Here is a 24,675-nt window from a genome sequence, read left to right as displayed (position 1 = left end):
CACCTTTCATTTCTAGAAAATCAAATATAGAAAGACCTAACCAGGCTGAGGACTTATATGTCGTCGTGTTTTCATTGTTGGTACTCTCAATTGATTTGGTATCATTTTGTTTTTTAGCAACGGAACGGTTCTAGCCTTCGGTGATGCCAAACAAGGGACAGCTCATGAAGCCAAAGTCAAGCATTCTCACGTACGTACTTGTGGATATGGGCCCAATTTCCCCCTTTCTTTTGCCCCAGTGTGGAGTGTGGACGCTTATCACAGTCTGAACAGGTGACTCAACTTCCAGCACCATAGATGAAATGGAATGGAATCCACATGCTGTTTCCAAATTTTCCTACCAATTGAGCGCGTGGGTCCCGAAATTTTAGCTCAGGCTGTGGTTTTGGAAAGACCAAGGACCAGACTCTCCCTGTTCATGCTATCAAACCTTCGGGCCTATTATATATATAGCATCAGAGTCTTTTCTGGGCTCAAAAGCTTCATTTCTCTACTTGTTAGCATCCTTTTAAACCCTTTAGGATGTATAAACTTCTTCCCAAATCTAGTGCCCAAATGCATGATGATTTTTCCTTCCAGCAGGAGATGACATCGAATGATCTTCCACCACCGGAGTTCCTTAAAGAGGCCATATTTGCTGCAGGTGAAGTTTCTGTTTTTTGTCTTCTTATCGTTTTTCCTCCTATCGATCTTAGTTTTCATTAAGATATATGATGATCATAGGTAGCTTCTGGGAACTTGAGGCTGCGTTTGGTCGTGTTGATGGTGTCGTAAGGACGGCTGTGGGCTACTATGGAGGAATCCGTGTGAAGCCTAGTTACAAAGAGGTCGTTGTTTTTCTTTAACTTCTTAGAATCCTAATCATTGGAAAGAAAGATGGTCATGAATTAGGATCTGGAGAAGTTTTACAGGTATCAGAAGGAACCACAGGACACACCGAGGCTGTTAAGTTGACGTACGACACGAGGAATACTTCGTACAAATCTCTGTGCAAGGTCTTCTGGGCAAGCCATGATCCAACAAACAAGGAATATCTGGTATATATACCACCTTTTTTTTTCAGAACAATCAGATCATGACCATGTTAACTTGTTCTACAAATTATCTTGCGTTCGCTTAGGATCGATGGTGCATGAAAAATAGCTGTTTTTCTTGTCAGAACTTTGGAGTTAACACACACTACCAATCAGCAATCTTTTACGGGAATGAGGAGGAGAAGAAGCAAGCGCAAGAATCGAAGGTTAAGCAGCAGATGCAGCTGAACAGGAGGATAGTCACCAAAATATTGCCTTGCCAGTCCAGCACCAACTCTGGCTTCTATCTTGCGGAGAGCCACCATCAGAAGTACTACTTGCAGAGCTGCCATCTCCGCCTCTGTGAGTGCCTCAACCTCCGCAGCGCCGAGCAGTTCGCTGGCTCCCACCTTGCTTGCAAGCTAAATGGGTATGTTTCACGGTTCTGATCATTCTTTCTAATCCTTGCAGTGAAAGCATGCAGCTGATTGTTGCACTCCAGCCGTATGGTATCATCTTGGTCGTTTTATTCTAAAGTTGGATCTTGATTTTTCTTTTTGTTTTTTCGGGATAAAGGTAGAACATTGAAGATAAAGAACAAGAAAGTGGAAAGTAGTCAGTTCATGAGTATAATGCAAATGCTAAAAGAATTACTATATCTTTGTAGTTATTAGTTAATACTAGTTTTCGCCAGTATGGATTGCTACAAAGGTAGTACATGGTAGATTTAATAGAAGATAGTTTTTTTTTTCTTTTCTGATTGAATAATAGAAGACAGTTCATTACATGTGATTCCTTAAGAAATACATAGTAGGGGGTAAATAAGCTTTTTGTAATGTTTAATAGTTAAACATGTTTTAGATGGAGCACTTTCTATGATCCTTCATCTCTCTATTAATTAGAATAGAGAGATGAAGTCAAGTTAAAAACCAATAATGGGGGATCCTAATAGTCGTATGCAGCCACAGGGGACTTTGGTGAAGTCATAAGGATAGAATCCCAAACAAGCTTAGCTGGAGAGGCCTAAAAGATAAGTTTCACAGATAAGTGACAATGACATGGGGACAAATGTCATACTTGAATAACCAAAAAATATACTCCTTTTATTCATTGACGATTCGAAGTTTTGAAATGTTTAGAATAAGATATGTTCTTCAACCCCTGAAGCACATCTTACTTATATTTCTTTTATTTCGCATTGGTTTGCAGAATATTTGGTGGTGATGAGAACACTGTCGTGGATGGTCTGAAAAGGTTCGCCGTGAGATGTCGGTTGCCACATCAAATCAAGTACGTTTTGGAGACAATCATGCAGGAATTAGGTGTGAAACAGGCTTTGGAAGTGTAGAGACACTCCATGAAAGAAAAAAAAAAAACAAGTGGTTAAATTTGTATGCATAAAAGACTTCTATAAGGGAAGGCCGGAGGTCAGAGGAGTGGAAGTTGGCCGGCGATTTCACCTTCAAATAAGGTGGACTGTCCTCTAGCTGGCTGGCCTCCTAGGATTGCACCTCATTGGGTTCCGTGGGCGCACCAAGGATTCTAATGGAAACTAGGGTGAACCGTTTCTAAAAATTCTTAGTGGATTTGCTTCAGAAGATTAGCAAAATTTGGGGGTCGCCAAACATTTGCCATGTGTAAGCATGAGAAGGTTTGTTGCAACTTCTACGCCACAAAATCCTATGCCACTACTGCCTTGCTTAGCTGCTATATGATCTATCTCAATGATAGATGACTCTTAGGACTCATATGGTTTACGAAAAGAATTTTTTTCCTCATTAGAATGTTTTTTCTGTGGAGAGAATTTCTGATTTGCAGAAAGCATTTTATAGAAATGGCGGAAAATTACCTCTCCAAGAATATTTTTTTTGTTTATGCTAAAACGGATGATTCATACAATTCTAATACGGATACATCCAAAAAGGTCAAAAGACAATAAATTCTGGAGCCCTTCCCGAGCCAAAGGGTATCTCCGAAGTGGTTGGCCACGTATGAGGCTAACCAGCCTGCAACTCCATTGGCCTCTCTGTAGACGTGCTTGGCCTGGAAGGCCACATTGCCATAGATAATGTTCTGGATGTCTCGAAACAAGGGCATCCACCCATACCATCGATGCCTTCTTAGATCTAACTAATAACCGTAGCCGAATCAACCTCAAGCAGTACTACTCTAGCCCGCAACACACACCGAGCATAGCCCAGTTCGGCCCACGCCGCCCTCAGCTCAACCCCCATCATCGAGATGTTGAAGATCTGGCAACCACTAGTTACAACCATCCTAGAATTCGGGCCTTTGATAACAAAGCCCACACCTTTCCTCCTTCCGTCATCTAGCACGCATCAATCGAAATTGATCTCGAGGAAACTCGGAGAATGGGAGCTCTCAAATAAAAAAACACTATCCGATACGTTATACAAGTAGAAGTACTCCAAGAATACTTGACGAATATATGCCTTTCAATGTTTTGAATGCTAACAAGTTCAATCAGTGGGCTCTTGCTTTGTCTGCTGCTTGTATGACTCATAGATAGGTACAACCAGTAGCCTATGACCCAGTTCCGTTTCCAATTTGATTAATGATCTGGGTTTTAAAATAATGGTCCTCTACATTTTCAACAACTGGATGAGATTGCGAAACCATTTATCCCTGAATTTTAGGAATAAGTTAAATCATCTTAGCTTTTGGGAATGGTGGGTGTCAGCAAATTGCCATGGGCTATTCACATTGTGCTTCTAGGTATCTCAAATATCCTAAATTTTTGTTAGTATGGAATGGTTATGCATATAGAACCTATTCATGCATCCAAACAGCCCCTAAATGAACATTTACACTAGTTTTAGATGACTCAACTTGTAATCATATTTTTTTGGACCTGTTACCAACTACTACATATAATTGAGAAAATAACCATCCCCATAAATACTTGTAAATACACCCCTCAGTGTTTGAACTTGAAGCCTCCTCCCTATGTATATAAGATGGTTGTGGCCACTAGCTTGTCGCTAGCCCTACTCGCAAGCTCATGCATCAACTTTATCCCCTTGGAAGAAAAGAAAATTGATTTGCAAGAAATATATTTTTTGTAAATCATGTAAGCCATCACTGCTACTGATCTTTATTTAGTCGCGACACAAGCAAAAATTGGCCTAGTCATACTGGGCCCTAGCATGGCCCAAGTTTGGAATTTTATCCTTTTCTCTTGGGCCAGATCCTTCAGGGACATCCAGAATTTTAGGGGTACAAATACTCAACAATATTCCCCTTACAAATAACAATGTAACTATTTAAGTCTATATACATACGAGAATGTCGAAAACATGCCCTCTCAAATTCATGCGAATCCATAAGCATTAATTTGCTAAGAAGAAAGTTATGCTGTCTCCATGCTATTGCTTTAATAAAAATGTCTGAGACTTGGAACGTTGAAGAAACATAGGGAAGAGATAGCATCCACGACATAGCGGTGTCTCATAAAGTGGATAAGATATCCGTATATCTTTTGTTCTCAAAAGAGATGTGGATATACATAGCAACGATAAATCAAAACCATCCACACGAAAATCGGACAGCCAGGTATATGCAGAAGTAAAAGGACGGAAAAAACTTTTAAGAGTACTGTAGCAAAAGCCAAGTACATTTTATATACTTAGAGATACAGCGATTACATAAATACACCATTACATTAGCGAGCACAATTTAGCACCGTATATACGTACGGTGAGCAGTAGTAGCAGATCACACCATTGACATTTTTACGTCTCTTATGAAAAGTACACGACAAGGCTTGCGCTTTCTGATTGGTAAAAACTACTTCAAAACTCAGCTGGAGATCTCAATGGCCTTCACCTCTGGCTTCTTGACTTCCTCTTTAGGCACGGTCACAGTTAGCACCCCGTTCTCCATGGATGCCTTCACCTGATCCACCTTGGTGTTCTCCGGCAGCCGGAAGCGCCGGAGGAATTTGCCGCTGCTCCTCTCGACACGGTGCCACTTGTCGTTTTTCTCCTCTTTCTCCCGGCTGCGCTCGCCGCTGATCTGGAGGACCCTGCCCTCCTCCACCTCCACCTTCACCTCCTCTTTCTTCAATCCCGGGAGGTCGGCCTTGAAGACATGGGCCTCCGGAGTCTCCTTCCAGTCGATGCGGGTGTTGGCGAAAGCGGAGGTCTCGCTCGCGAAAGTGGGGCGGGACTCGGTAAGCGAGCGGAAGGCGTCGAAGGGGAAGCCCTGGAAAGGATCCCAGACGTCGAGGGAGAAGGGGTCGAAGATGTTGCTCCGCCTGACGATCGACATTCTTCTAGGTTCTGATGATTGGCGAGTAGGAAAGATGCGTTGGGAACCTGAAAAGTTGGAAAACTTCGCTCGAGGAACTCTCTTAGCGTATAGCACGGAGGCGATTGGAAGTGCTTCTCGATGATGGGTTCGGGACTAGGGGTCGAACAATTTATAGCCGAGGAGAGGGAGAGGTCTTGAAGTTTCCAGATGTCGATCTTCTTTCCTGGTGAGAGAATATCGATGCCTGTGGGACCGCACTGGCGCAAGGGATGGAGACCGCCAGAGAGTTCCAGACCCCTCTACTTGATGAGGAAGTCAGGCCTCGGGTCTCTCGGCCCGGAGATGGTTCCAGGCCCGTAAGATTTATAAGGGCCATGCACTGGTTATATGGGCCTTCCATTAGTGCCCGGTCCAGTTTATTAGCTGCTCTCGAGAAACTTCTAACAGCTTGCGACGATTCATCTCATTCATAAAAGAAGAGAGGAAAATTATGATTTTTCTTTATTTTACAGTACCAGGGTGGGAGAAACTCCGATTGAAATCAGGTGGGGACGGTGTACAGACCGAGGTCACGGTAACTTCGTCACATTCTGAACTTTTTTGAATATTTTAATGGTAAATTACGTCTCGCTGTAGAGCCATGGAGTCACAGCCTTATTCGAAAAGAATGAATATGCTGACCTAAGAGAACCTTCCCCATGCGTATTAGGCATTCAAACCCAAAGATCATTTATCCCCAATCTGAAAATAGAAATCTGCACAATAATTTTTGACAACCGTTCGCCAAAAATCCGCAGCAGCTTCTGATAATCCCATGCACCGCCAACAAGAAAGTCAGAGATATAGCTATGACGAATACGAGCATCAACATTAAAATAAGAAGGTTTGCAGGCTACGACGGAGGGTGGGCATCTCTAATCTTGCCGGCAGTAGTAAAGAAGTCTCCACCAAGAGGAGACCCCCTCACTGGAAACTGCAACCGAGGGTCTTACCGGCCATGCCTGAAGACCAGCAAACGGTACCTGTAAAATATACTTAGCATGAGGACGAAGGTCAGAAGTTACTCTGCCGTCATCTTTCAAATTGAAACCAGTCAAATGCTGTTCTTTCTTCTGATTAGGCAATGAGGCTAAAACGTGAGGACAACGCTATAAAAAGATACGGGGAAAATGGGTCGCCTCGACAAATTCCCTTTTGCCTGAGAACCATGCCGTGTTTTTTTTTTTCTTTTTTTTTTTTTTTATTTCATACATCACAAGTACCGATATACTCAAACCCAATAGAATTGGCAGATAATAGGTTCCAAGTGCCCTGGACAACTCTTTCTTCCCAAGCCCACAGAGTACCTTCTGAGTGGCTCGCTATATATACAACTATCCAGTTCGCCGTCTCATTGACCTCACGGAATGCATATAGCCTGAAATGTCATTTCCTCTCTCACTATCATCTAAATATTTTCGAGCAGGAGTTGAATCTCTCTATCACTACTCAGTTCCTCTCGGATCCAGTTGATTACAGTAGCCGAATTATTTTCTAATAGAATTACAGGAGTCTGGAGCACCTATGGTGCATAATGTAAGCCAAGCTGCCCACCACTTTAGCCTATCCAAGCCGCCCACAATTTTACTTCAAAAATCGAGGTGTCGAAATTCTAAGGGCCCTCCTTGCCATTGAATTCAAAGAAAAAATGATGGCGATGGGATACAAGCAAAATCCCAGTTAATACACTGTTGTGGGAACCCATCATCGCGAAGGTTTGCAGTGTTTGCGGGTGCGCAAAAAAATTATTGCAACGTCTAATGTTGGCTTGGCTAAATAATATTCAACTATCGTATTTATTGCTGCTGGCGACACCAATCCACTTGTCGTCGTGACAAGACAACCCCTGTCCCCATGGGCGTCTCCCTAGACCCTAGCATTATTCTAAAATTTATGAAATCGCGATTTACTTGCTCTCAATTCGTTTATAGTTGGGCAGGACCCTTTTTTTTCCCAGGGTTTTTGATCCAATCCCACTTGCCATTGATAGAAAGGAGGGACCATCGCCTGTACACTCTGCTGCAGGCATGACAGAACCTGATTGTTATTTGGTTCCGCGGTTCTAAAGGTACACAATATTTTTAAAATATTTTATCTTTAAAAAATTATTTCTTTAAGAGTCACCGCTTTCTTTGAAAGAGACGTTTAAAAAAAATAAATATTTTAAACCATTAAAAGAATAAAATAACTAAAATTTAGGAGACAAAAAATAATATTTTTTTAATTAAAATTTCAACAAACTGAACCTTTGCTCTCTACTTAGAAGCTTTTTTGACTAGCCATATATTATTGTTGTTTCACCATAAGTTGGAAGATTGAACTTATCAATGACACATCAAATTTTAAAAATGTGACAATCTTGATACCCCACCAAGGGCTGAAAATATAACAATATTGATGCTTATCACATGTTACAAATACTGAGCTGAAAATGAAATAATACCGATACCCTATTAGGGGTTCTAAATATGATTGTGGCTTAGTTCAAAGATGGGATTGCTTGCGCTCTTCTATTGTCTATTAGAGTATACCATTGTTGCAAATTGTTTCATAAAATTGTGAAATATACTTAATTTTTATAACTAAATTTTTTATTTGCGCAAGTATCGCAATATTGACAAAAGTATCTATATGGCATGAATATTTTATGACAGCAGTACTTCTATTTTTCTTTATTATCAATTTTTGAATATGTTGAGTGGGTGGATATGGAAGCCTCTGTGGGGCGAATTTAGGATGGCGCAACTCTAATCCTCATTAAAAACAAGAAAAAAAAACTCTGAAGACTGGTTCAATAAAAAGAAAACGTTACCAAGCTATCGAGTATCAGCTCACCTTCTCTACAAAGGGAAGGTATTGAAACAAACATTCATTCATGTAACTAATCAGTCAAATCTTAGGGGCACCCCAAAATACACATGGTGAAGGCAGTTATTTTAGAGCAAAGCTATAAACCACAGAGACGTCTCAAAATGACATGAGAAATTTAACCCTTGTGAAAGAAATTAGAACTACGACATCCCACATCAACCGGAGGACGGCGACGGCAACGGAGATGTATCGACTTCAGAGCCCTTCCTCTCCCCGTCGTTGGCCATCATCATCTTGAACTCGTCGAAGTTCACGCTTCCATCGCCGTCCGAATCGACGGACCGGATCATCCTGGAGCAATCCTGGACGGAGCACTTCTCCCCCAATCTTTTCAGCACCAGATGGAGCTCCTTTTCCGAGATCAGCCCGTCCCGGTCCAGATCGTACATCGCGAACGCGTCCTTCAGCTCTCCCTCCCTTCCGTCGCCGCCTCCCGTGGCGCCGCCCAGCCCGCGGTGGAACGCCGCGAACTCCTTCAGAGTTACGAAGCCGTCGCCGTCGGAGTCCAGCTCCGCCATCATGGCTTTCAGCTCCTCGTCGGAGACCTCGGATCCGAGGGCGCGCAGCACGTCGGCGAGCTCCGACGGCGAGATCTTGCCGTCGCCGTTGGCGTCGTAGCGCGCGAAGACCCGCTCGACGTCGTTCGTGGAGACGATTTTCGAGGTTTTCTCCGACTCCTGGGGTTCCGCCATGAGGAGATTTCTATTCTATTTCGTGGCGAAAGCTTTTGCTTGATGTCTATCGCTAGTAGGCCTTACATCGGTTTCCCATTGTCCTTTTCTTTCATGGTAGCGGGCTAACGGACAAGATTATATTGACCTCGCTTTCTCGATGCGGTGGAGATCGGATAATTACTGATTAAAATATAGCTCAAAATATTACCGATATCTCAGCCAACATCTCGGCTGAGATGAAAACTTATTGCTACATTAGATTAAAACTAGATTATAGTATACTATTAAGTAAACCTAAAAAAGCTTTTATGAGATTAGAGGTAAATTATCTAATAGTTTATAAAAATCTATACTTACTTTCTTGAAATTTATATTTATCTTTGAATCAATAACTTAATAAACATTCGTCAAATCATTAATTTTAAATAGTATTCAAATGCCAAAAAAAAAATTTAAAAATAACCTAACCTTAAGTGACATAATAACCATCTAAGGACATAAAAAAAATATATACATCCTCCTCCCTATCTAAGAATAATTTCAACTTTTATATGAGATAAATGGTTTCATCTATGCATTTAATTTAACTTGGTATAAGTGTAGATTTTATAAACTATTGAGTGCAATGGTAATAAATGTAAATCTTAAAAAAAATTTGTAATTTATTCTGCACTATTTCTTGGTCACATGTATTGCAAGTTAGGTTGGTTGTGGTCCCACTCAAGTAGATGTACTTTTAGTTTCAACTAGTAGATGCTTATCTCTCCTCAAAGAATGATAACTACTTATGATTTAGTTTTCTAAAAATGTTATATATAAGGGTGCCATGAAAGGAGCTTCAAGACCACAAAATAGTATGGCATGGTTAGTAAGCTTTTTTTTTTTCCAACCTTTATTATGCAATTGCATTTTGGTATTTTAATCACGACACTCATACAATTGGATCAGGGTGAAAGAAGGATTTATCATTAGAGTGATATCTAATGAATACTTATGCTAGAATGACTTCATCTATCTCCTTTTACCATCCATGTTCAGATATTAATCCCTTACTTAAGAATCATCTATCAACTTAAATAGTATAATATATATGTCTGCAAGTTGGCATGTTGGCATATCTTAATTCATGCTGCATATCTATGTAGAATGTATCGAGGGACTTAAGATTCAGTGTTGAGTGAATTTCTATGACCTTTCTACAAAGAAGAAAAGTTCCCCACATTGATATATGTTTGATAATCCACATGTCATCTTGATCATTCAGGGATGCTATTTAATCTCGAAGCACAATGGTAAACCATCTGAAATCAAAGCAGAGCAGCGATCAAATCGTTGATGGATTATCTCCAAGCAACTTGATTTTTTGTTCATCGATATGTACTGACACCAAACATTTAGTGTACATCCAACATATATGATACTCAAACTTTTTTGGACAATGTCAATTCACAATAATCCTAAAATGTTTCATTAATGCGGTATTAATTCTATCAGCAAAGTTTTTCTCCCCAAAAGAAAAATCGATCGGCAAAGTCATCCGAATCTCTTTTTCGATGTTGTATCGTTGGATTTTTATTTATTGCTTCATCTGGATTAGGAGAAACCAAGACCTTGGAGGATCCATGGTCCACCAGAAACACTTGGATATCAGGCGTTAGAGTTTTAAAACTAAAAATAATCTAGCTGACCCATCAGTGTTGCATGTTTATAAAAAGGATTTTTCTTCGGAACCCAGAAAATAAAATAAAAAATAAAAAAATAAAAACTCAAAAAAAAAATATGGGGAGGACGTGTTCGGAGTTGGATCCCTTTCGGGAGAACCCATCTCCAGGCCCATGGGCCTGGACTGAACCAGTGAGAAAGAGGCTTCTGGAAAGCTGTTGGTTTCGTGCGAGGATTCCAGAGCTATCGACGCTCTCGCCATAGGGAAGAAAAGGAGACGGATGCGGACTCTAGACACTTCGAGGCCTGTCGATTCTGAATCTATAAATAATGGAGGTCGGATTCCGACCACGGCAACGAGGAGCAATTCCATCACGAAAGCTTTCAAACTCTCCAGCTAATTTCCCACCGTCATCCAAGCAAAATGTCGATCGTCAGGCGGAGCAACATCTTCGACCCCTTCTCCCTCGACGTCTGGGATCCTTTCCAGGGCTTCCCCTTCGACGCCTTCCGCTCGCTTACCGAGTCCCGCCCCACTTTCGCGAGCGAGACCTCCGCTTTCGCCAACACCCGCATCGACTGGAAGGAGACTCCGGAGGCCCATGTCTTCAAGGCCGACCTCCCGGGAGTGAAGAAAGAGGAGGTGAAGGTGGAGGTGGAGGAGGGCAGGGTCCTCCAGATCAGCGGCGAGCGCAGCCGGGAGAAAGAGGAGAAGAACGACAAGTGGCACCGTGTCGAGAGGAGCAGCGGCAAATTCCTCCGGCGCTTCCGGCTGCCGGAGAACACCAAGGTGGATCAGGTGAAGGCATCCATGGAGAACGGGGTGCTAACTGTGACCGTGCCCAAAGAGGAAGTCAAGAAGCCAGAGGTGAAAGCCATTGAGATCTCCAGCTGAATTCGTACCAGTACCAGCCTAAGGTCTATTACAGAAAGGTGATCCTTAACGTATGTTTGTTCCGGTGTTCGTATGTATGTGCCTGTCTTGCCGTGTTTCGAACTTCGTGTGAATCTGGTGGAGCTGTTTACCTTTTTCCAATGAAATAAATATTGTATTTCCAGATTAAGTCACATTTTTGTCTTCTTATTTTCTTTCATCAATGGCTAGACCGAGGTGCGTCAGGGTGGATAAGATTTTTAAAGGGGCAGTTCGACGCTTCTCTGTTTCCTCTGTTTTCCATCATATAACGTACGTAATCCGTGGTCATGCTCAAAACGGAAGTGCATGCTAGCTGGACATCCAAACTGAGTCTTACAAGAGATCTCTCCTATTACCCAAAAAAAAGAACAAGGAGATCTCTCCGTCAAAATGCGGATAATTATGGACCATGCTGACCGGAAAAAAAAATATTGGAAAGCATATTGGGTTTATATTGTGGAGGAGATCAAAATAAGCAAGAGATTTATTTGTTCCCAAAAGCTTACTTTTCTGATGCACCAAAAAAACTATTGCTGTGTGAGGTGACAGCCAACTGTCAATAAATAAACCTTATTTTTCGAGGGAAGAATATAATCAAACCTAATAAACGATGTGGTTGTGCTCTGGAGTTTGTGGTGTGATGAACTGATGATCCCAAGACTGTAACGAGACAAATCCTTTGTTTTTTCTGTTAATTTCTAGTGGGATTGAAGCCGAAGGCAACTGCATATTCCACAGGATGAAAATTCTTCATGTAATTCTTCCCAATAGTGATGTTATTGCTTATTCAGGGCCTGTTTGGGAGCTTCTCGCATAATCCAGTGGGATAGTTCAGTTGTTGGGAGCAGGGAACTGACCTCTATGTTCTCACTCCCTTCACATGGCGCTTCAATCCTAGCCAAACAGGCTTATCTATATATCTCTATCTTTACACACACACATATATATATTAATGAAGGGGGAGGTAAAGCCATCCAGCTTTTATTAGAACAAAGAGTTCATAGAAACTATTTACAAAATATTTGTTAAAAAAATACAAAAGAGCAATATTTTTTATTATTATTATAAAAGATGGTAGCATGTAAGTTGACCCGTTAAACTATTTAACATACTCAACAATCTCATAAATGACTTGAAGGATCTCTATATCTTCAATTTTTAATATGCAACTATATGAGCTCTGTATCTTGATGTGAGTCAGTTTTTTTCTAAATAAGATAAATCAATATCTCTCAATGTGCAGCGCCAATATTGCGAGATTATTTTAAAGTTTGAGATGAAGATCTAGCAGTTTTTTTGAGCATATATGCTTCCAACTGAAGAAGGTTGATAAGATTTTTTGTAGAATACACTAGATAGAACTTGATTTTTTTAAGAAAATCCGAGTATTTTACTTCTTCTATATTTTTCAATAGATAGAAGCAATCAATTGATCCGCAATATATATAAGAAATCACAAAATATACTGGAATATAAAGAACAAAGAAACTAACTACCTAATCCATGACATGCTATCCCTTGAAATGTGCATAAGAAACTATATATCCTATGTACAATCTCGTCGATTATTAAACGTATGGATAGAACCTCTCCCGTTCTCTCTATAGTAATCAATACAGTGGTACAATATGAAGCGAATCCAAGTATCCGGGGAGAAGAGTGGTACCTCAATCACTAGTGTGAGGTGTCGTCGAACTGCTTTCCCATCTCCCCGTAACAGAATCCGGTGAAAAAGGTAGATTATTTCTCAGTAAGGTGGCTTCTTCCCTCACTGGAACATCAGCCTCCACCACTTTCTTGGGCTTGTACTCTCCACTCTCTATGTCTCTCAACACATCCAGAACCTCCTTAATGGATGGTCTCATCTCCGTGTCTAATTGCAAGCACCTGAATGCTAGCTCAGCCACCAGGGTGATCATAGTCTTCATCTCCCAATCCGACTGATATCCGAGACTTGGATCCACCAGCTGCTCCAGGTGGCAATTCTGGATCATACTAATTGCCATGTTGGCCAAATTGATCTCACCAGGGGTCCTATTGGTGTCGACAGCCGGTTTAGATGAAATAAGCTCTGCTAGTACCACCCCGAAGCTATACACATCACTCCTGTCGGTGAGCTGGTAGCACTCGTAGTAGAAAGGATCGACATAACCAGGGCTGCCCTGAGGAGCGGTGGACACATGGGTGGCGTCGAGTGGGAAGAGTCGTGACAACCCAAAATCAGCAACTTTCACATGGAAGCCGCGGTCAAGCAAGATGTTGCTGGTCTTCACATCCCGGTGTATGATTTGTGGTTCGACAGCATGGAGGTAGGCGAGTGCATCAGCTGTTTCAATGGCAATGCTCATCCGGACGGGCCATGTAAGGGCTCGGTTGTGCGCACGGGGGCCATGGAGGTGATCCGCGACAGTGCCGTTGGGCACGTACTCATACACAAGTAGGAGTTCACGGCTGTGGCGCGAGGTGCAGCCGTAGAGGGAGACAAGGTTCTGGTGGCGAAGGTGTGAGAGGATTTCAACCTCATTCATGAACTGCTCGACACGATTCCAGTTGTGCTTATACAGTCGCTTGACTGCGACTACACGCCCATCTCGGAGCTTTCCTGTAGAAAGGCAAAGCATCAGTTTGTGCTGATAGAGCTAATTAATGGATACATTTTATGCAATATATGGACCGAAGGTAGGAGGCAGGGGGGAAATCCATTAGTTCGAATAGCAAACAAGGCCAGCCATATTAGTCTTAGTTAGCAACGCCAGAAAGCATGCGGAAACAGGAAATTGCCGCTCAGATTTTATTGAGAACAATGTAATATGTACCTTGGTAAACAGTACCGAAGCCACCAGCACCAAGTTCTCTGGAGGCACTGAAGCCATTAGTGGCCTCCTCAAGCTCCTCGTATGAGAAGATGGGGGTCTGGTATTGTAAGCTGCTCAATTCAGGGTCTCTGTAGGAGGATGGCTCCGAAGAGGGAGTTGGGCCGAGCAGGATTGAAGAGGTCGAATGCTGCTTCCTCTTCCTGTGCTCGTACAATATTAAAAGGCAGAGCAAGCCTACAGCAACGAAGCCACCCACGCCTGCACCAACTCCTGCTCATGATAATAATAATATCTACATGATCAGTAAATGAAAATAAAAGGAGAAACGTTGATTAGAAGAAAATTTTTGCTCAAAGAAAAATCACTTAAGTTTATATTTCCTGTCTTCCATAAGTAGGATGATGCAACGCAGTTAAGCAGATTGGTATGATGGTATCTCCTTTGCTTCACAAATTTTTGACTATGAGAAAAAAATTGTAGTTTAAACATTTAGAATAAATTGTTTACACCGAGTTGAACACAGGAGGATTTTTATGGCATTACGATCGTTATAAACAATTTATAGACATTTTTTAGAAAAAAATATAATAAATTTGGAGGCTTTGGTACATTGGCTTATGTTTCAGAAGAACTGATGGTAGAGTAAAGTTTTGTAAAATCCCAAGATACGGCTGCCGAAACTTTAACTTTAGACATTCCAAATATCGTTTTACCAAACAAATGATATCCCGTGATGTGTGGAAAACTGCAATCATTTGAAGGGATTAGCTGCGTTGGAGTAACATGTTCATTACCTGCTAAAATCTTCCACTTCGTATGGCTTTTTTCTGCAGCATCAAATAAAGCACCCCAGCCAGAGGTCAGTACAGAACTAAAATAATTTAACAAGTTTCACCGAAACAGATTAGCAAAACCTACAGGTTCCTACATAATTGCCACTGATTTATAACCTTGAACTTCTAACTAAAACTTCTTAAAATAAATTGATTGGTAGAAGCAAGTTGCTACCAACCATCACATGAGGCACGATGCTGTAGATGCTTAAAAATATCATGAAATTTGGCAAATAGAAGGCTCCAGAAATCTACCTTGGCATTCGTCGTCGCCAGGACACATGGAATTTCCTGTGCAATTATGCTTGAAGCAACCCGAATCCAAGTCAATGTGCAGCAATAGATTCCAGTTGGAACTGGCAGACTGTAGAGAAAGGTCGCCTTTGTAATTGAATAATAACTTCCATCCAAACGATGGGCTTGGAACGGCCCAACACTCATCCGGACCCAATCCTTTATCCTTTAATTTGTTGGAAAAATAGAGCTGGCATCCTTTGCAAAGACTAAGATTGTAGAGTTCGAGGAAGATGTCGGTACTAATATCATAACCATTCGGATTGCAGTCGAAGAGGGACTGGTTCTGGCTTACAGACTGGGGAAGGAATGGAGTCTGGGATAGGGCAATAGGAGGATCAAATTTATAAAGGAAAATGCAATCTGGTATCTGCAAGTGGTTGCCGAACCCTGGGACTTCAATTATGATTGAGTGATGGAAGTAGTCGATGTCCTTCACGATATACGAGAGCTCTTGCCCATAAAATTGGACGATTAATGTTCTGGAGTCCTCGCAGGAGATCCTATGAAGCCCACTGCATTCAGGAGGAGAGCTGTTTGTGTAGAAAGGAGGTCTTACTTCAATAGGAGGAGAACTCCTATGAAGCCCACTGCATTCAGGAGGAGAGCTGTTTGTGTAGAAAGGAGGTCTTACTTCAATAGGAGGAGAACTACCGCATGGTGGACTCCATGGGCATGGGCAAGAAAGATTGGGGAAAACGAAGAAGATGAAGAAGGGGACGATAAGGCAGGAAAAGGAAAGAGCCATAAGAAATTAACGCTACGAGCCTTGCACCACACCGCACCAGCAACCCCCACCCCAGTTTAAGCTCTATATTTACCCAACAATAAGGCTGCAAATGGGTCGGGTCGCCCCATGACCCGATCCAACCCGATCCGACCCGTATAGATCCGATCCGATCCGAATTTTAGGACCCGTGGATCCGGATCGGGTCCTAAAATTGAATCCAAATCATTTTTTGGGTCGGATCTGGGTTTACCAAACGGATCTGATCCGACCCGAATGGATCCAAAGAGAGAGAGGAAAGCAAAAGAGTGTCTTTTCTTTTTCTTTTTGTTTTTTTTTTTTGGCGTGGGTTGTGGTACTGTTGGTCAGCGTGGGAGGATAGCAAGTTAGCAACAAGCATAGGTTCACAGAATCCAAAGGAACGTCGGCCCGTCAGGATTCTCTCTCGATCTATTACACTGTTGATACCTCTGGTGTCTCGGTAGCTGCTTTTTTTTTTTTTTCCTTCTGTTTTTTGGTTTTTGTTTCTTTTAACTTTTGAAGGGAGAAAGTGTGGGAACACTGCAGCTGAATATGGGTCATGAGCCAGTTTTCTGTAATGGAATTGGATTTTGGAAGAAGGTCTGGGATTTTTTTTGTCCTCGTGAGAGGGGAGCTGGGAGACACCGAGTTCCGTCCAATCAGTCATATAGATAAAAAATAGTGTGATATGAAATTTGGCTTGTAGACCGACTTAGTTAGTAAGTCATGGGTCATCTGTTCAGACCGGAGCTCAATTGCAAGTCTTTCAGGTCATCGGCCACCCAGCACCTCATAATTATGATATGACCAAATTAGATTTGCCCAAATTTTTTTCTCAAAAGCACAATTGGATCCGATCGGATCCGGCCCCGACCCGACTCAGACCCGGACCCGACCCGACCCGATCTTCAACCAGGACGGGTCCGGGTCCAAAATTGGAACCCGAACAAAAAATCAGGTTGGATCGAGATCACCTAGAACTCGACCCGATCCGATCCATTTGCACCCCTACCCAACAAAGACTAGAAGTCTAACCAGTTTATATTCTCCTCGCAAGACCAATTGTCGACTTGGACTGACTAAGACGCGTGGAAAACCAAGTGGTCGGGCCCCAGGGCCATGTGGAAACATATTGGGAGGTTGACGGGGTCGCATCTTTCGCGCCAAAGAAGTCGCGTTCCAATGTGTGCAGGCGGATGCATTGCAGAGTTTTGGTGCTTTGATAGCTGTGCGTTGGGCGATCCAACGGTGAAATCGCAAGAAAGAAGGTGAATCCATCTTTCTCGCGAAAGATACAACCCGACCCCGTTGGGAGGGCAAGAGACTTCCATGTAGTCGGAGAAAAGCGGCATGGAAGGCTGATGTAAACCGTGAACATTTTTTCTTGCTTGGGGAGTCGGGTTTAAAACGAAAAGGCGAGCTTCGGAGCTTCCTGGAAATTTCGGCTCTGCTTTTAAAGAATATTCTTCAAGTTTGATAAGGAAAGATAAACGGAAACGCTGCAGGTTTCTAGTCAACTGAAGACTTTGGAAAATAACAAAATCCTTCGCGTCAATAGAGAAGGACAGCAGTACACAACAATACAAGGAACGCATGGATATTGTTGCTGGTGGTCCAAACCGAGAACGATTGACACGACGGTGTGAACGGGGTTCCGCCTGAGTTGTCTTGGTTGGTGCTGGTTGCGCTCCACCTTCCGCCAAGGAACCTGCAAACAAGCCTTGCACCACCACCAGGGTGGTGATGGCCCTCCGACGGTCAAGTCAGAGGAGATTGGAGGAGGAGAGATGATAATCACAAGTGGGAGAGAGTGCTCTGGGAGGTATTGCTTACCCCCCCTTCTCCCCCCAGCCGCATATATACCTGGCTGGGAGGTCTCTCAGGGGGGTTTGTCGTCGTGGGGCACGATAGAATGGCCACTGACATGGCCGTTACGGGGCGTCGTGGAGCAGCGCTGGGTACGGTCATGGCAGGGCGTAGTGGAGCTCCGCTTTGTACGGTTGATACAGGAGATCGTGGGCAGCATCGGGTACAGCCGTTGCAGGGAGTAGTGGAGCAGGAGGCCGCGGCGTGCCTCTGGAGAATAGCCTGTCGTTATCAAAAGATCTCCGACTCGGGGTCGGAATGCTGGATCATAGGGCAGCCGACCCGGGGTCGGGCTGCGGAGCCGAGGAGGTCCGACTCGGAGTGCTGGATCATAGGGCAGCCGACCCGGGGTCGGGTTGCGGAGCCGAGGAGGTCCGACTCGGGGTCGGAGTGCTGGATCATAGAGCAGCTGTAGCTTTCCTGGATACGCGTGCCGATCACGTGGGGCATGGCGGCTCAATTCCCCCATAACAGATATTATGGAGGAACACTTTGCTATCCATAGAACTACCAAACATAAAAACAAATCAGAACAGCACCATGAGAGATGATCCGTGCGTGCATCAAGTCTTGAGTCAAAGTCTTCCTGGTTGTCCATAAGCTCCAAGCCTCCTCACATCATTTTCCAGAAAGGAAAAACCCCATTTTCTCTGACAGAAAAGTTTGCCTAGACTAATGTCACCTTAAAATCCAAGTCTTCGTCTTCCCACTTGAAGTGAGGAGAAAAAAAGAAAATTTAATACCATAAGAAGGTTTCTGTTCATTGAACCTTCAAGGGATATCGAAGTCTTCGGTGAAGCTGTAAGATAAGAAAGAAATGGAAAGAATGATCCGAGAGAAGAGTTATGAGGACCCCTACAGATATGATTTTACTCTCACATTGATTATGTGCTCTTTGTGGTTATGTCTTTAGTCCCATATTCATTAATATTTCTGCATGCATCTCCTTTAGTTAATATTGCCATATTATCTTACTAGTTAATCCCCTCTTCGAGGATTTTGTCAAATACACATCTCAAAAATACTTATAGCCTAATTTACATGTCAGAAAAGGAAAATTACATGCAAACAAATTTTTAGACACTCTTCAAATTTCAAGAGGATAAACAGTCAATCGTAACTTAGTGAAACCAAGTTATAGACAAAATTGAAAGCAGCGCAAATGAAGGGCATATATGTAAACTTTGGTATTTTGAAAGGGCATATATGCACTGCCAACTTTTTGAAGGATAAATATACAACTACAAGGAATTCCCGAGAGCTTTAAAAAATACCAAAAACATTAAAAGACAAGCAATATTAGGCAAATTAGTCCCTCACGAGTATTATCTTAGGTTTAAGGCATGGCATTGTTAGTTCTTGGGTAAATGCATAGTATGCCTCAGAAATTAACTCATATTAAGGTGTCTTATTTTTTGTTTGTCTCATCTAAATATATTTATAAATTGTTGAGGGTACACTACAGGAAAAATGACCTATCCCGACGCTTTTTTGGACCTTTGGCGATGCTATTTAGCGTCGGCTAAACTACCTGCGATGCAATGCCAAGCGTCGGCAAAGCGTCGGACATACCAGAGTGGCAAAAGTTTTTGCCGACGCTGGAGGAAAGCGTCGGCAAAAACCTGGCTTTACCGACGCTTATATAGCATCGGCGATAACCCGACGAACAATTTCGTCACGGGTTTCCTGATGGTTTTCCCCGATGCTTTGTAGCGTCGTAAATTGCCGATGCTTTAAAGCGTCGGAAATTCCTCATTTGCCGACGCTAACATAAGCGTTTGAAGCGTCGGCATAAGCGTGCCGGTGGTGCCATGACATTTTTTACCGACGCTTAAAAGCGTCGAAAATTATTTTTTTTAAAATAAAATAAAACACCAATCCACATTATAAAATACAAATTACAAAACATACATTATAACAATATGAACCTGTATTACATTGATACATTGACACAAACACTCAGATCATTCAAAATATGAATATTGTCATATCTGATTAAAAATTTGCTTAATAAGTTTCCAATTACAATGTACTCTAAAAAATAAGAAACATATACATATCAAACTCATAAAAGATAATCTAGAATGCATCAGGGACGGGATTCAGCTCCATCATCATCTCTACAAGCGTTTGAAGTATCAGGAATCTACAAAAAAAAAAAAAAACCTTAGAAGTTAGGAATAATGTGATACATTAACTCATATATCATAATTGATAATATGTAAAATATTTAAATATATATAGTTATTTACCTGAGAAGGAAGAAATCGTTGTAACATGGATGAAATATTCGTAAGCCGAGACTGCAAATTTGCTTGATTTTGCTTCAGCTCTTCAATAGTTGCTTGAAGATGACGAACTTCTGCAGTGTTACTAGATTCTCTGGCATTTCTTGTATATGTGCCCACTGAAGACAACTGAGTGGGGGTAACTCCAACGCCGTAACCTCTCACTCGACCATAACGCTCTGGGCCCATCAATTCAGCGAGCACTTGAGCTTCAATATGATTGGTCGCGTCGGATAATGATGACCCCCCGACGCGCTCTGAAATAAGATTTGTTGCCCTATCCTATATCTTTCAAAAAAAAATTCAAATTAATGTATGCCAATAATAGAACCAAAAAAAATACAGCACAAGCCAAAGATGAATACATACAACTATATCTCTTGACTCCTCCCGGACAAAGCTGCCATCTCGGTGGGTGTGAGTCATCTTATAAAACTCCACCCTACCAGGCTCCCTCCCATTATCATCCATCTACAACAAAAAGTATATTTTGAGTATACATGCTATATGATAGAATAATTTAAGATAAATTTAAAGAATTTCAAAAAAGCTTACGAATTCAGCTCTACGCCTCGCATAACTCATGGAGCCTGAAGTGTGAGGAACAGTCTGTGATGCTCGAGCAGCCCTACCAATATTGGAATATGTCTTCCCCGCAAAACAATAAACAATGTAATTTATACAATGTATAAATTTCTAATCTATAATAATAGTAAATATAATCTAAGGTATTGAAAAAATATACACAACCTGAGCTCTCTCGGAAAACCAGTAGTGGACAAGCTCCCTCCACTGATGAGAGATTACATCTGGAGGACAAACACGGGCCACCTCCTCTTCAGTCATGCCCTCGTGCTTCCAATCCGCCTTTAGTTTCGCCTTATATTCTTTCCATTTGCGGTTGACGGACTTCAGCACCCAATCATGGCTATTTGCAGGAAGGACAAACTTTGTCTACATCAAAGTCAAAAATGTTATATCAATGTTAAATCAAAAAATAATTGAAGATAGTAAGCAAATTCAATTCTTTACCTCAACAACTCTAAGAAGCTCAATCTTATACGAAGGAAGCATTTCATTCCATTTCGTATAGTTGAGCGGACACAATTGTTCCTTCCGCGCAACCGATCCTAAAAAAGTGGATAAAATGCTTGCTGCATTCTTGATGGGCTGCCCTAGTTCGTTGCAATGGACGACAATCTTCTCATCCTCAGGTAGGGTCCATACGTCTCGTGCTCGAGTGGGCCCTCGTGTTCTCCTCACTTTTCCTAGTCCATCTATAAAATAAGAAGTCCATTAAAGGCAAATGATTTAAAATAGTTAGGTTTGCTGGAAAGAACATTGGCGTATCACTGCTATTGTAGTAAACAGCATAGGTACCACTACAAGAAAATTCATCTTTTCCGACGCTTTTTATAATCTTTGCCGACGCTTATAAGCGTCGGCTAAAGTTCCCGCGACGTAAACAGAAGCGTCGCAAAAGCGTCAGCGATACCGGAGTGGCAAAAATTTTTGCCGACGCTAAGATAAAGCGTCGGCAAAAACAGGGCTTCCCTGACGCTACTAAAAGCATCGGCAAAAACAACATTCTCCGACGCTTTAAAGCGTCAGGAAAGTCCAAAGCATGCCCAGTTCTGGGTTTTCACCGACGCTTTAAAGCGTCGGCAATGTATCTTTCCCGACGCTTTTTTTTGCGTCGGCGTAGGCGTACAGTTTACCGACGCTTTAAAGCGTCGGTGTAGGCGAGCCACAACTTTTATTATTATTTGCTGTTTGTTGAGCCTTTGAAATGGTTACATATATTTGCTGTTTGTTGAGCCTTTGAAATGATGAAATGATATTATTTTGATGTTTTGATCATTTTATTATTATTACTGTGTGTGGCTGTTGGGATTCTTACTGGGCTAGAAAAGCTCATACTACTCTTACTTTCTTTTTCAGAGACACTGGATTTGTAGAGTCCATCGGGTGGGACGAGAAATGAGATCAGCATGGAGTCTGACTGCTAGATTGATAGAAATTAATTTATTTTTTGCTTATGGACATTTGAATTTATGTAATCATTCAGTACATTTTGGTTGGTTTGGTTTAATTACATTAATCATGGAATTATTGGAATTAATTGTTTGTCTTAGGCCTTGCATGATCTTTAGGGCACTGCTCTAGGGCTCATGCGGCCGATCGCGTGCCGGACCCGGGTGATGGGTTCGGGGCGTGACAAAAATGCATTGAGATGGAAGAGGTGCAGTTAATGAACAAGGTGATATTCTTGTCTCGTTAGTGTGCTCGAAAGGGAGAGATGCAAGATTGCGTTCTCATATGTTCAGGTGGATCGTCATGGTGGAGTTGTCGCTAATGCGAGATAGTCGGGACAGAGATCGAAACTTGAGAGAATTTGGGACGGAGATCTAATCTGAAGGGATGTTCCGCGAATGAATTGGAGTTCGGGTTGTATCTCTCGCACAAAACATCAACCATTCCATCGCATCCCCCACAAATCTCAAAGCACTCCAACTCCACTGACCTGCTTGCATGGATCTCGAAGCGGTCATCGCACAATCCAACGGCAATTTGCATAAAGAAAGATGAATCCTTCTTTCACACTAGAGATACAAACCCTCCCCATGAATTGGACCGGCACGAAGTTCTAGAATTGTCAATTTGTCTTGGAGAAAGAAGGCGTCCGAAATGGCAAGGTGATGAGGATGAATGGGAGAAGACAAGCGGTCTGGGTCATACCTTTCACATGAATCCACTATTTGATCACCCACTGCACATATATCAAAGTGATCCGAACTTTGTCATTTATCCATCTACATAGATCTTGAAAGCCACCAGCGAATGAGCCAACAGTGGATTTGCATTCCTTCTTCCGTGCGCGAAAGGAGGGATTTTAGGTGCATGACTTCAAGGACAAACTCTTATTTTGCTCAAATAAAACACTTCCATTTTTTCTTTGAGGAGCTACAGGCTTAACTACTGCAAAAGAGGAAATGGATCGGTTTTCTCTTTTGAGGAAACTATATTAACGGTCTACTAGAAAGACCGACAAAGGGGCTAGAAAGATCTTGGACTTGTTAGCAAGAGAAATCTAGATGCAAGACTCATGCTGACGAAAATATTTCTTTCATCATTTTTTTTTTCTGTTTAGATAGTATGATTATATAATGCTAGAATAAATACAATCAATAGCATGAGCATATAACACATCGTGCAGCTGAGAAGGAGCTCATTAAGTCGAATCCTAAATAATAGAAACTGAGTGATTAGCTACAAAGAAAGCTATCCAAAAATCTACAATCATGTTAGCTTTCCTAAAAATATAAGTAGCTCTGAATGACTGCGGAGTGGAGATCATCCTTCTCAAGTCCTCCAGAGTATGATGGGAGCCACAATGATAGGCCAACAATCTAGATAACTAACTGATAACCATCTTCAAATCCCTCTCAAGGATAATGTTGGCGGCTCTCAAGATCATCACTACATAGACAATGCCTTCCCAGGCTTCCCTCACCTCCACAGGACAAATGATAAACTCAGTTTCGAACTGCTAGGAGAAAATAGAGGAATCTTAAAATAACATAGACTTAACTTGCAATATAAGCTTAAGATAAAATTTGTTAGTAGTTTTTTGTTTGGAACCCTAATAAGTTTAGATTTTTCTTTTCATGGATTTCTTCTATAATTATAATGGTTAAATAGCTTTTCCTTTGAAACATTTAAATTCTTATTTAATTCTTATCTTTCCTCACATGCCACCACATGAGGTCGTTGTACTAACAGTGTAAGCTTGAGAGTTTCCATTCAAGATAGTAGAAGATCAACTCCATTCTAACCATCGCCAATAACATTTGGTAGTCCATCTGCAATCATATAAGAAAGAAAAATCCTATGAAAATAGAAATAACAAAAATCTAAGGAACCATATGTTGGCTGCATATCATTTCCTATGGAGAGAAGACTAGAAATTAATATGTAACCACATCCATACCATTCTTTTACATGCATTGCAACCGCTTAAATCTAGTTAGAAAAGGTATAATGTTTACCAAATCCAGGGATAAGTAATTACAAAAATATGGCACAATATTGCATCCAACAACCTATACGAACCATGTTACTTCAACACATGGCGACACAAATCATGAGGCACTGATGCAATTGATAAGAGGTTGTTGGATTTATTCCATGATGATCACACTTCTTTGTGATCGAATGGTCTCATCTGTCATTTTATTGTCCAAGGATCTGCAATATTAGGGATTGTGACGTGGGAATTCTGTCATCCTAGACCATGGTAAGAGTTTCTCTGTTGGTGGCTCAAAAGTTTTGGCTATTCGCATGTAGAAAACTTCCAAGTGAGAGCATCCATATTTAGTTATT

General features: G+C 41.8%; 6 protein-coding genes across 7 annotated transcripts; 2 read left to right on the top strand and 4 right to left on the bottom strand.

The window, feature by feature from the left end:
• The first annotated feature begins 469 nt into the window (after nt 1-469).
• Nucleotides 470-2,797, top strand: LOC103701879 (uncharacterized). Of its 2 annotated transcripts, none has more exons than XM_088709082.2 (5): nt 470-643; nt 724-827; nt 912-1,037; nt 1,121-1,443; nt 2,223-2,797. In XM_088709082.2, the coding sequence occupies exons 1-5, from the start codon at nt 523-525 to the stop codon at nt 2,359-2,361; spliced, it is 813 nt and encodes a 270-aa protein (XP_088565208.2). In that variant the 5' UTR covers nt 470-522; the 3' UTR covers nt 2,362-2,797. The 2 variants fall into 2 exon arrangements, with proteins under 2 accessions (XP_088565208.2, XP_008782320.4); XM_008784098.6 differs by having other exon boundaries at nt 473-643; nt 1,160-1,443.
• A 1,820-nt stretch (nt 2,798-4,617) lies between these two features.
• Nucleotides 4,618-5,450, bottom strand: LOC103701878 (18.1 kDa class I heat shock protein-like). The gene has a single exon (XM_008784097.5). The coding sequence runs from the start codon at nt 5,301-5,303 to the stop codon at nt 4,833-4,835; it is 471 nt and encodes a 156-aa protein (XP_008782319.2). The 5' UTR covers nt 5,304-5,450; the 3' UTR covers nt 4,618-4,832.
• A 2,728-nt stretch (nt 5,451-8,178) lies between these two features.
• Nucleotides 8,179-8,979, bottom strand: LOC103701877 (putative calcium-binding protein CML18). The gene has a single exon (XM_008784096.6). It carries the CDS (start codon nt 8,885-8,887, stop codon nt 8,351-8,353), a length of 537 nt encoding a protein of 178 aa, XP_008782318.4. The 5' UTR covers nt 8,888-8,979; the 3' UTR covers nt 8,179-8,350.
• A 1,888-nt stretch (nt 8,980-10,867) lies between these two features.
• Nucleotides 10,868-11,599, top strand: LOC103701876 (16.9 kDa class I heat shock protein 2-like). The gene has a single exon (XM_008784095.6). It carries the CDS (start codon nt 10,956-10,958, stop codon nt 11,424-11,426), a length of 471 nt encoding a protein of 156 aa, XP_008782317.3. The 5' UTR covers nt 10,868-10,955; the 3' UTR covers nt 11,427-11,599.
• A 1,058-nt stretch (nt 11,600-12,657) lies between these two features.
• Nucleotides 12,658-16,191, bottom strand: LOC148700485 (LEAF RUST 10 DISEASE-RESISTANCE LOCUS RECEPTOR-LIKE PROTEIN KINASE-like 1.1). The gene is made up of 4 exons (XM_088709081.2): nt 15,352-16,191; nt 15,058-15,090; nt 14,264-14,533; nt 12,658-14,049 (listed from the first exon to the last, which is right to left on the bottom strand). Exons 1-4 carry the CDS (start codon nt 16,136-16,138, stop codon nt 13,115-13,117), a joined length of 2,025 nt encoding a protein of 674 aa, XP_088565207.1. The 5' UTR covers nt 16,139-16,191; the 3' UTR covers nt 12,658-13,114.
• Nucleotides 16,192-20,035: 3,844 nt separating this feature from the next.
• On the bottom strand, nt 20,036-20,964 carry LOC149751560 (uncharacterized). The gene is made up of 4 exons (XM_089926845.1): nt 20,848-20,964; nt 20,662-20,763; nt 20,257-20,574; nt 20,036-20,150 (listed from the first exon to the last, which is right to left on the bottom strand). The coding sequence occupies exons 1-4, from the start codon at nt 20,875-20,877 to the stop codon at nt 20,094-20,096; spliced, it is 507 nt and encodes a 168-aa protein (XP_089782971.1). The 5' UTR covers nt 20,878-20,964; the 3' UTR covers nt 20,036-20,093.
• Between the last annotated feature and the right edge of the window lie 3,711 nt (nt 20,965-24,675).

The sequence above is a fragment of the Phoenix dactylifera genome, chromosome 12 (assembly GCF_051530095.1).
Source record: "Phoenix dactylifera cultivar Ajwa chromosome 12, Ajwa_hap1_PhDact_Kaust_v1.1, whole genome shotgun sequence".
NCBI classification, from domain to species: domain Eukaryota; kingdom Viridiplantae; phylum Streptophyta; class Magnoliopsida; order Arecales; family Arecaceae; genus Phoenix; species Phoenix dactylifera.
This window is presented reverse-complemented; position numbering and strand designations above follow the sequence as displayed.

Bases quoted from the DNA above. Each gene is read 5' to 3' on its own strand.
- LOC103701879 (XM_088709082.2), top strand. From the start codon at position 523: ATGTATAAACTTCTTCCCAAATCTAGTGCCCAAATGCATGATGATTTT. The intron at 828-911 runs GTCGTTGTTTTT...GAAGTTTTACAG, and splicing joins TGAAGCCTAGTTACAAAGAG to GTATCAGAAGGAACCACAGG. The intron at 1,444-2,222 runs GTATGTTTCACG...ATTGGTTTGCAG, and splicing joins CTTGCTTGCAAGCTAAATGG to AATATTTGGTGGTGATGAGA.
- LOC103701878 (XM_008784097.5), bottom strand. From the start codon at position 5,303: ATGTCGATCGTCAGGCGGAGCAACATCTTCGACCCCTTCTCCCTCGAC.
- LOC103701877 (XM_008784096.6), bottom strand. From the start codon at position 8,887: ATGGCGGAACCCCAGGAGTCGGAGAAAACCTCGAAAATCGTCTCCACG.
- LOC103701876 (XM_008784095.6), top strand. From the start codon at position 10,956: ATGTCGATCGTCAGGCGGAGCAACATCTTCGACCCCTTCTCCCTCGAC.
- LOC148700485 (XM_088709081.2), bottom strand. From the start codon at position 16,138: ATGGCTCTTTCCTTTTCCTGCCTTATCGTCCCCTTCTTCATCTTCTTC. The intron at 14,534-15,057 runs GTAATGAACATG...TATCATGAGCAG, and splicing joins GAAGTGGAAGATTTTAGCAG to GAGTTGGTGCAGGCGTGGGT. The intron at 14,050-14,263 runs GTACATATTACA...GCCTTTCTACAG, and splicing joins CTTCGGTACTGTTTACCAAG to GAAAGCTCCGAGATGGGCGT.
- LOC149751560 (XM_089926845.1), bottom strand. From the start codon at position 20,877: ATGAGTTATGCGAGGCGTAGAGCTGAATTC. The intron at 20,764-20,847 runs GTAAGCTTTTTT...TTTTTGTTGTAG, and splicing joins CGAGGCGTAGAGCTGAATTC to ATGGATGATAATGGGAGGGA. The intron at 20,151-20,256 runs GTAAATAACTAT...TTTTTTTTGTAG, and splicing joins AACGATTTCTTCCTTCTCAG to ATTCCTGATACTTCAAACGC.